This window comes from Adelges cooleyi, unplaced genomic scaffold, assembly GCF_023614345.1.
Source record: "Adelges cooleyi isolate 19-005CV unplaced genomic scaffold, UGA_ACOO_1.1 ACOO_flye_CR_arks_rails_tigmint_CR_PRNA_2, whole genome shotgun sequence".
NCBI classification, from domain to species: Eukaryota; Metazoa; Arthropoda; class Insecta; order Hemiptera; family Adelgidae; genus Adelges; species Adelges cooleyi.
Window position 1 is genome coordinate 9419452 of NW_026095860.1, and position 12030 is coordinate 9431481.

The following is a 12030-nucleotide window of genomic DNA, read 5'->3' on the forward strand; positions in this document are numbered from 1 at the left end:
AATTTTAAACGAGTAAAAAAAAAAAGAAAATTGGAAAACCAAACGAGTATTTCCGTAGAAGATTTAAAAAAGTATGAATAAAAAATAACCACCCGTTGTTGTAAAAAGGTTTTTTGTGTTGACCTTTTGGAACGTTAAAATGCCGGTTCAGATGTAAAATCGTTATTTTTTGTCGATTATCTCTTTAACGCTTGTGAAATCGTTAAATGTGACAGACATCGTTTAATATTTAATCGATTTTCAACTTACCGGAAAAAATTTCCAAAAACTTCTCCACGCCGTAATTTCCCATGAACTTGTATGAAGGATCCGGGTTGGAGTGAACTTTTACCCTCTTAATCATAAAGCTTATGTTGTCTGGGCTGCCATCTTGATTAAAGTCTAAAAACAAAAATATGGGAAATTTTATATTATTAATCTATAAAGCAGCATCGTTATTATTCATGGTTTACACATCTTATTCAGGGCCAGTACTCGGTACAACAATCCTTATCAATCCCGTATAATAAAAATATCATGACGCGCAAATAATCACGGTATATTACGCATACAATAGTTAACAAATAAATCTGTTGCAATGTAATCGTTTAACGAAAACCAACAAACAACATATTATGTACATAAATATAAAGACATAACTTTCAGACTAGTCTATATTATTGTTTTTTTTTTCATATTGAATTTATAAAAATGTAATAATAAAATAAGCGTCAGTAAAAATAACTTAACTTCTCAACAGCGTATAGCCATAATACAGTTTAGAAATTTGATACTTAAGTCCAAAGTACACGGTTATAGAAGCTTTGCATAGTAATAACGCAACTCCTGTTATAAAATACATAAATGGTTTATTAAACATACTAAGAATATGAGGATATTGTTACATCAATTATGGTGGAATTTTGTTATCAATACTCAACTCTACATTGAAATATATAAAACTAAATTTGCATGTATACCGCAGTGTAAGGGTTCTATTACGTATAAAAAAAAATGTTGAATTGAAAAAAACAATAATTTGTTTAATTTTCTTTTAAACTATATTTATAATAATTAATATAACGTAATATATCCATTCCTAGTTAGACTTGACGCTTGTTTTCTTGTATAATACAATGTTAAGTAATCTAATTTCGTTGACATTTTTACAAATCTAATACACATAAAAGGTACATATATGTCGAACACATGGAATAGCGTCGTCAAGGACCGTCCTTATATTGTTACCGAAATCGGATCAATATCATTTTATAATAATTTACATAAGTATATTTATTACTTACATTGTATAAGGACATACAGAGTTTAACATGATTCAAATAAAACGTTATATAAACAATCATAATATTCCTGCCATCTTAATTTCATTTTATCATCCAACAATGTTCTTGTAATTAACTATGTTATCACTTTTATCTTTGGGCCTGGATGTGTAATTTAATCATTTTCTTGTAAATATGTTAGTTTTCACCTTATTTGTGTATATATAATAGTCGAGATAAATTTTAAATACAAAATTGCATTATAATAAAAAAAAATAAATAAAAAAATAATCATCTATGTAGATAACGCAATCAAGTAAAAGTTTATATGTATAGGAAGACATTTTTTTTATTCGAATAAGAATTTGTACAACTCTGAAGACATATTATCGGTTAGAAGGAAATGTGTTTTATTACATCAGGCTAACTTACAAATAAAAACACAATACACAAAGAATGCTCGGTTCGTTTAAGCTTCAATGCCGCGTCGTCGATGATTTTTTTATTCTATTTAAGATAATTTTATTTTATTTATAGACCGTAGGTATAACACGCAAGAGCTCTGTTAGCACCACGCTTTTTTATACAATACATGAAGTGCAATATCTGATAGTTAGAGAGGAGGACTACCTAATTCCTCCTTATATGCATGTAAAAATATATTTAATTAGCACTTCTGGAATCAGTCTTCAATTTTTTAGGATAAGATTGATAACCGGATAATGGGATGCTTATTTGTAAATATCCCAAACTCAAACTCACATACTATGTGTGGTTCGACGCTGGAACAAATAACGGTCGATCAGGGATTGAATACTCTAACTGAAAATTACTTATTCATTAGTAAGGGTATAACTATAAATTACAAATTACATACATGATACATTGTCATAGAAAATCTGGTAACTACTGTAATGTGTAATTCGATTTTACCGCCGGTAATCTCCTTTAGCTCAGAAAGTCATTAATAAATATATCAGCCAATTAGTAGTACTTGTTGAGTCGGATCTTAGTTATAAGCAATTTATAAGCAAAGTCTTTGCAGTCAATAATATAATAATACTATCAAGTTATCAAAAGAAAAGTTTTTTTTTTTATAAAAAAAATATATAAATCCACTCGAAAACAATATAATTAAAAAAGAAAATAAATGACTACAATGAATGCTATTTGACTGAGAGCGCCTCTGTTGTTTAAACAAAATCTGGTTACAAAAAGATGAAGCGTACCCGGAGAGGGTAGCCGGCCATTGACAGCACTCGGCAGATAACTATTTCATGACGACAACACAATAAGACAGTATAAAACAAACAAAAAACAAACAAAAAACGGATAGGAGGTTGTGTATCGTGTATAACTGACGACACGGAATAGGCTGAATTGCGTAATGCATTCAATCGGTTGACAAATAATTAAGCCGAAACCCTGTGAATAATATATTTCCAGACGACGACAAATAAAATAATTAAGCAGACGTTGTTGGGTTTAAGATCCCGAGTACTAAGGTATACCGAGAAAGCGCATAATAGGGTACTCGGACGCTTAGTTAATCATCACAAATCCGAGTAGAAAAGACGAAGAAAAAACTTGAAAGGAATCGAGCAAACTAATTAATTCTACTCTGAGGCAATCCACGAACAAATCTACTGCGACTTGAACGCGGTATTGTCTACTAGCTATGGGAATTCCATTAAATTTACCTTCTAACTGCATAGTAAATTCTGTGTTGTAAAAAATAATTTTTTAAATAATTTTACTACTCAAGTATTAGCGTGTATCAGTGTATAATACCATTAAGTGTAGAACAATCATTATTCAATCGTAATATATTTAAACATTTAAAAAATATAATTGAATTATGTGCTAGCGAATAATAACATGATATTAATAAATGACATACGATTATTCCAGTCATATGAAAAAAATGAAGTTCGTCCTTAATTAATGTAAAAACGTCTTGTTGCTGGTTACTAAAGCTGCTAATAACCTAACAGTTTAACTTTTGTCGTTCTACATAGTTAGGGCTCAGTAATCGATGGTCGCCTAATTATCGTTCCTTTGGCTAATGAGCATTTTTCTTTTTGTGTCGGTATCCATTAGAGAGAAAACGAGTGTTACATAATAAAGATATTTCTTTGGAAATATTCTTTTGCAAAGTGCAAACGCCTCGACTCAACGGGCGGTGGGAGTGGTGTCGTTATGGATATTGTGGAAATGACTTTTTCTCTCTCGCCAGCGTCCATTTTAACCTTGCGCTTTCGGTGAAGTTTAAAATGTATGACAACGTATCCCATCGTGCAAGAACAAAATAAAAATAAAAATCCTAAATACATAATGACCGTATACGATCAAGTGCACGTTTGGAGAAAACACAGTTCGCCTTTATTGACCCTCGGACGGCTCAATCGCACAAATAACAGACTTTTTCAAAACGTGTAACGACCTTTTAATATATTAATAAAGCCATGTGCACTCGTTAACACCACCGTGTAACAACTACGTACTATCTTCGGATGTATACAGCGTATAACTTTTGGCTTCATAAATCTCTCAACTAGTTGTCTTTGTAAAGGGCTTCTTCTTACTCGGTTAGAGCGCAAAGCACCGTATGCAATGTCAGAGGAGTCAATGATGAACGGCCGAAACGTGACCGCTCATTTAGAATAAAAACAAACGGGAAAATGTGTAAACGTTCTTGGAAATCAATAGCATTTTTGTCGTACCCAGCGTAGACTAGTCCTTCTTCACAAGACACGGTACCTACTTATTCACAATATCATGCGGAACTATTCATTAACAGTCAACCAATATTTACTTGCACAAACCACACCCACCCACTGTTGTTTGATTAATCTACTTTGCGCGCTTGCATGGCCAGAACCTGACATTGAAGTTACTACTCACATAAATAAGTCATGAAAAATTAACGTACCCCCAATTTCTCACTATGGTCATAAATAATAAAAGAGCTATCTAAATCATCTATAATTAAGAGCTATCTATACGGTGGTATCTTTGATTAATGTCTCAAACAATTCGAAGACTACGATTTATCGTAATGATATCAATGTGATAAACTCCTTAGGCCGGTACAAAATAATAAGATTATGACTTGGTGACTTGTACATTGTACAAAGGGTGATATCTGTTTGAATATTTTTTTTATTAAATTTTGGAATTCAAATTTCCAGTTAATCGGTAAAAGTATTAGTACAGTTCAAATATCAAAAGTGAAAAACAAATCGACTATAATTATACGTATATTGTAAACAAGGTTACAGTTCAGCATCTAATATTACAGAGCCCGCCGTTGTTCATTATGTCGAACGATTTTGAAAAAAAACACATAAGAATATTGTGCGCTTTGTAAACTATTGATATACAACACAATATTTTCTTACAGTGAGAATATCAATAATAGTGTGTAAAATTCTAAAGACATTGGTCAACCCCTTTCACCACATCGACAGATACCCATTGCTAGCCATTGTTTTTTGATATTGTCTAAGCTTTTTATTGTTATTTTTATTGCGTGAGCGCGAAACCAGCAACGACAATATTCGGCTACATACTTAACATGACGTGGTACTTGTGCACGAAAATAAAGTATTTAACGTTAAGCAATTTATTCACTATATATAGACGTTTAAATATAAAAAAACCCATCTCACACTTTAATCCGTCGAATTTTCTTTGCTCTCTTTTTTTTGACAATGGCAGCGTTACTGCGCCGTCAGTCATTTTAGGGTGAAATGTTAACGTTATAAAGGTTAGCGTCGCGCATATAATTTATATAATGGCTTTTCTCGGTGAACGCGTTTAATAAAATCTTGCTGCTTGCGCATTAATTATATTATCATGTTGGCTGAGAGGGGTTTTTCAACGTATAAATCTCAATTTTTGTCAATGTTCGTAACGGGTTTAAAAATTCATTTTTTTCATGATATAAGGAAATATATAAATAAAAAAAAGATTTTTTCTAGGCTTTGACCTTTCTTGAGTTAATAGAAAAGGTGTTAGAAATTGTTTTTCCTTATGCGCATACAATAATACCCTTGTTCTACGATCGGAAAACTTTAGACATTGTATAATAATATGTTGTTCAATGTCGATATATACATAGAAAAATATAAAATACGATATCTTGGCCTTTTCGACATCGTGTAATATGAATTTACAATTCTTGTCCAACAGTTTTTCTTATAAGAAATAAATGGTCGGGTATGCGATTCTACTATATACAGGTCATACATATTAAGCAGCCTGTAAGCAGCGGATACCTTATAACCTAGTACAAAATATCAAATAATATTCCTTTTCGAGCTGCTTTGTAGTAAATCCAATATAAGTAAAACCAGTTGCTAAGTATTTGTCAGTATAATAATATTGGTATTTAAAATATATACTTTACTAAAAATCACATTTTTTTAATAGAAAATAGACAACAATGCAGTAATTTTGTTTCACGCAAAATTGATTATTGTTGATAACTTTGATACAATGATAGGCATCTCAAGTTAATGTTTGATTATCAACTTAATATTTCAATATATTATAAACGTCATAACACATTGATATTAATAAATATTTGTTTTGTTTTGTAGTTATGCAAACAAAATATAAAATAATTGTCATATGCTATAAAAAACAACCAGCCAGTTGTTGCCAAGGCATGAACCAGATTAGGTTGTAGGGTTGAAAGGGAATAGAAGTAATTGTCCACACTGATACTCCTGAAAATGCTCGTGTACGCTTAATTCATAATTAATCTCTGAAATTTTAAGAAAAATATTCAAATTATAAAAGTTATACAGTAATTTTAGGCTGTCCAGAGCAGAAATAGCCCTAAAATTACATAAGTAACTAATTTTGGGCGTGTATCTGTGAGCTGAGTTTGTGTCAGACAGTGGTAGTAAATTGAAAAAGAGGTTATTGTTTCTATTTTTCGGACCAAAAAAACAAAGCCGTCCGACGGTAATTGATTGCACATTCGAGTTTGCTGTAAATTCAAACGCATTTCTGTCTAACGGAACGCAATATACTAAGAAGAAAAAAATATATATATAGTTTATTTATTTTTTATTTCCCAATGAAATGTTCTTTCGACCGTATAGTTTTTGTATGGTCGTGGTATACTTGTTGTACACATCGGATGATAAAATATATAAACTTGACGGCGCGCGGTTTAAGGTCGTTGGGGTGTGTCTTATGAATTTTGCCCTTTTATTCCCGTGTGGTGTAAAAAAAAAGAAAGTATAAACTTATATATATATATTTATAAATATATAAGCACAGTTTCAAAGGCAGCCAATCAATTCACACCAGCGCCGCATTGATTAAGCTCAAACACCAGAAGCGGGTTTAAAATAACCATTCTAGTCCCGAACGAGACAATAGCTCAGGTTAGATTAGCGTCTTATGTTCTGTACAAGCCATTATGGAACCACGACCACCACTCATCTACTCGATGGTTTCATAAGAACTCTTGATAGAGATTCAGGTACAGAGATACTTTTGTCATGATTTGGACTACAAAGAGAAAACTAATAAATAATGAATTCAAACTTTATCCATTCGAAGGGTTTTTATTAATAACAAAACAAATAACAATAAAAAATATTTAAAAAAATACTTTTTTAAAGTATACATTTTAATTTAAACACTATTTAGATTATTAGAAACATCTCTTCAAACGGGCATAGTTATCTATATGAAGGAGAATGATCAGTTTTTTTTATAGGTATTAGTATTGTGGCGTGTAGTTAAAATGACGTAGACAAGTAAATTTACCAACACGATATTAATTAAGCGCCAATGTAAAAAAAAAAAAAAATAATTCTATAGTTTTAGCGAGTTAAATCTATACTCACAAATAGTAATCTTTTTAACGCATGGCGCACGCCATTCACTTAGATGATACCGATTCCATTTCCAAAAAAAGTATTTAAAAAAAACTGTTATTTGAAATCTACAAAGGCAACTCGGGCAGATGATAGATATCATCCTGTAATTAATTTGAAACGCTTAAAAACGATGACGAAAAAATAAACAAATAGGTCGCCATCATCTGTTTGACGAGCAGATAAATCGTGACTACTATTTAAACGTGCGCCCAGTTAAATTTTACACAAATGATTTATTTTAATGAAATCGAACGGGTTATTTTTCTGTTCGAATAAAGCAACTACGTTCAGTAAAGTAGCGCAATTAGTTTGAGACTTAGGTTTTATAAAAAAACTTATCTATTATCTAAGTTTTTTTTTACTCACATTTATTGAGTTTGTGTAGCAATAATTATACATACATCACTTGTTTATTATGATTAAAGACAAATAAATTAAGTTTTCAATTATTTAGTTACGGTAGACAATTGTCATAAAGATATTATAAGTTTTCTTTTTATTAAAATAAAAAACTTTTGAAATGTTAATTTAAATGTACACCAGAGCTTCGGCATTAATGGGATAAAAGATCAAAATAATCTAAACCTGAACATCTCGTACAAAGTCAATATTTATACACTGTTTATAATATAAAGGAAGTAAATTGAGAGACTGAAATATTGCTATGTATACAACTATATAAGCATAAATGCTATATATACTTATTGTATAAAGGCATAGGGGGTAGTCCATCCTACATTAATCAAAGCGAGCGCACACGCGCATTTGTGTACACATTAAAAAAAAAGAGACAGACTTAAAAGGATAAATAGGATCCCCTTCCTCTTGCTGTCGTCACGAAAAGTCTGTCACCCCTTATCCCGTCGTTGTGCCCTTTCCCTCCCCTGGTGTTTGCCTTTGTTGGCCGAAACGTGACGAGCAAAAAGATCGCACCGTGTAGGACCTAACGCGGGGGAGGGTTAAATGCCGTTTAGTTTGGATTGCTTTTAAGGTGCCGCCCTGTCGCCCAAAAAAGAATTATTAATCAAACTTGTCGTCGTCCGTACACGTATGAATCCTTCTTAATAGATATTTTCAGTGCCAATAATATATTCAGACAAAGCTATTCTTTGACGCTACATAACAAATCAATCTAAAACCCATTTAAGGTTTTTTAGCGTGTTATTGTGTCGGTAGCTAACTTCATTATTTTTACCAAGAAATGAAAATAAGCATAAAAAAAGGTACTATACAAAATTATTCATATTAGTTGGATGAAATATAACCTTAGGTCTAACTTCCAAAATAAGTCATTTGTAATTAAATAAGGGGAGGCACTAAATAGATAGAATTTAAAATAGTTAGTAGATACGAATTTATTGTTATTACCAATTATTATGTAAGTTTCTCCAACTTTAACTATTTAGTGTTTTATTTAAGTAACATTTTACTAACTAATAAAACGAAATTTATTTTTTTCTTTATTAATATATACACAATCAGTTCCAAATAGGTACAATAAGAGTATTAGCTAAAATAATAATAAAACATAAATACTTGATAAAAGAAGCCACCCATTCATGACACTTAACGAAATTTATTTAAAAAAAAAAATATGTTATTTTCACACAATGAAGTTATGTGAACATGCCTTTGTGCTAAAACATTAAAAAAGTAAATTTTCTTAAAGATATAACAATTATTCTCTAAAAAACTTAAAATATATTACTTCCCGTAATTATTACACTGACGTTTGCGTTGTATTAGGGTCGTTAGGAGCAAAACAACAAAAAGCGAATTAAAATACAAAACGAGTCCGTATAATTTAAATACATTTTTTTGATTTCACAAATGTGTTTCATTATTTCCATTAGTGACGGCCTACTTTATTATCCTATAATAGTGTTAGGCAGCAAAAAAACTAGGTGCCACACAACTGACAAGTTCCTCTAAAAAAATATATAAATATTATGTCGATCAAAATACTTTATCAATTAAGGTGTGTGTTTTTTGAGTATTACCAAGATCAAACAGTTATATCAGTAAAATTATGTAACCAGGTTAACAACATTTTATTCGTAAATAAATAAAATGTAATTATCAACCTAGTAACTAATAAATCATTAGTTTGAAGTATCCGCTATTAGAATAGTAGAAAGGAATAAAGGTTATTAATTAATCTTTAATAAAAAAAAAGCTTGTACTAAACATGTACAACTGATAAAAACAATTAGTGTATTATTTAAATGATTGACTTTACAATTAATAGAAACTTCGAGTTGATTGTGTCAAAAAAACAAAAAGTTGCGAATGGCGTTGGATAAAACAAAAATTACCGTTACGAAATCGTTACAGTTCATTACATTTTAATTCAAATTAACGAGACGAAAAAAAAAATCGTTACATACACAACGCCAACACATTTGCAAGTTTAATTAGAACAAACTCATTAAAAACTGAAAAAGCGCTTTTAATACAGATTGTTTTCCATTCAAAATCCCTCATAATACGTTTTAGTTTTAACTACAGAAGACATTTCTTTAAAAATATTTTTAAATGTTATGTTTTTATAATAAAATGTTTGTGTCGAAAACACGCATAGCTAATGGTTGAAAAAACTTTAGGTATACTCCAATGTTTTATATTTTACATCGAAGCACAACTTAACTTTAAATAAGTACTTGGTATTCATTATTAAAAACTATATTGAAAGTTGCAACTTACAATCATAATTTCTCATTGAAGTAAGGACAAGTTTTTGTTTAGTATTTGATTTTTATATCAGCCTGTCACGGTGTCCGTCCATTGTCAGAGTTTAATTTTAAAAATTGTATTTTGTTCAGAATCAAACTACAATTTTCTAAGATTTGAATGCGAGTACAGCTTAATCGAAAATTCAAATAAAATTAAGATAGTTGTTTTGATTAATAAAGGCCATTTTGTAAAACTATAGATATAGATCCGTCAAAGACATATTTCAATAAATCTAATATAACTGAAGGGCACTGGGGAAAAACGGTAGTTGTCACATTACGAAAATTTTAGAGTATAGCAAAAACAAAGTTCATGAATTCCTCTCCTTCTTACACCAGAAAAAAATAAATCACATTAAATGCTATTCTAATAATAAATGTATTTATTTAAACAATCTATTAACATAAATAAAAAAAATGAATGGCATAATTAAAAAAACTTTTTGAAAAAAAAAATTTCATAATGTGACTACTACCGTTTTTCTCCTGTGCCCTTCAAATGTGTGTTGGTTTAGACTAGGTTGGTTAGTAGTATACTAGTATGCATAATATTTTAAAGTATTAGTTAGATATATAATAGCCATGATATGTACACACGTCATGTATGTTAATAATTTTACACTAAACGAGCAACTTGCATTCGTAAAATGATAAATTAACGTCGACATTAGTCAATATAATTAATTTATACGTTCAGATAAAAAGCTATACGAAGTGTGTCATTATACCTACACTTAATACACGCTATTCATAAATCCGTCGGGACGATGTCCTCCTTTTTATTATTAACTGTCTCAACCTAAACATTGCCGTCGTTGGTATACATTGTAACAATCGACTATTATAATACACGCAAAACAGAACCAACGTATTATCACATCTGTATCCATTCATCTCCATAAAAATGTATGTACAAACAGTTGTCGGCGTATGAGCCAAATTGAAGGGGTCCATGCAAAAACGAGACAACTCCAATTTTGGCGAAAATGGGTTTTTGGCCGTTTCTAATTAAGAAAAATTTGACGAGTATATCTGTGTAAGAACGAGACAAATCCGACCACCGGTATAGGAAATATAATGGAACTGGAGCTGTCTGGTTTTTTTTCCATTGAAAAACCAGATAGCTCCGGAGTTATCTGGTTTTTGCGCCGAATGTTGTCTACACTAAAATCAGTTGTCTTAAAGTAAGAATAAATAATATTAATAATTTTTTGATAAAAAAAAAATTGAAATAATAAATACAAAGTTCGGGTCAAAAAACAAGATAGCTCCAACAATTTTGGGTTAATTTTAGCTCACATCTCAAATCATAAATCTTAATCAAATCACGTACTACGTCATCTTTTTCATTATGGTCTAATATATATTAACATTAATTTTACCTTAAACTCAATATTTTTAAAATAGTTTTTTTTGTTTCTTGAAAAGTTAAAAAAAATGGAGTTGTCTCGTTTTTGCACGGACCCCTTCAATTACAACAGGCATACAAAATATTATAAATGTGTACACAAAAATTTAATATCAAAACGGATAAAGTCAATTATAAAAAAAGAACTATCTGAGAAAGTAAAAGCTAACACACATTAGCATTTAACAATATGATCATAACCTTTCAGGACGGTGGTAGGTAACTGGTTAAAATTTACAATTATAATTTGTAATATTATGTCATTTTATCATTCAAGTCGTAGGCGTTTTCTCATGAAAACAATTATAATGTACTTTATTTATAGGATACAAAAATACTTTCTTAAAATGCAGTTTAATAGCTTCATTTGGAAATAAAAATAACATTTCAGAGTTCAAAACTGAACAGAAAATATATTTATAAAAATCAGTAACATTGATATGTTATTTTCAATACGAAGAACCGTACAGCGACTGATTATTTTAGAACTTCGAGGACAACAAAATTATTTTTCCGAGTACTATCTGAGCACACACACTACTGTACAGAGAGAAAATGTTTAGTTGAATACCAGATAGATATTAAACAAATTTGGTTAACAATTAGGAAGATAAATATATAAATAATATAGTGCAACGCTAGATGCTTTAAATAATAAAATATATTTTTGTGGATGTTTTTTAAACAAAATTATAATAAAATTGCACAATATAGTATTATTTACA

The 12030-nt window shown here is 30.1% G+C and overlaps 1 protein-coding gene across 1 annotated transcript in view; it reads right to left on the bottom strand.

The window, feature by feature from the left end:
• The window catches only part of LOC126833894 (disintegrin and metalloproteinase domain-containing protein 10), a 74743-nt gene that overhangs the window by 10635 nt on the left and 52078 nt on the right, over positions 1-12030 (bottom strand). The window contains exon 5 of the mRNA XM_050565472.1: positions 250-381. Coding sequence (XP_050421429.1) covers positions 250-381 — 132 coding nt within the window. The remainder of the gene's footprint in view (positions 1-249; positions 382-12030) is intronic.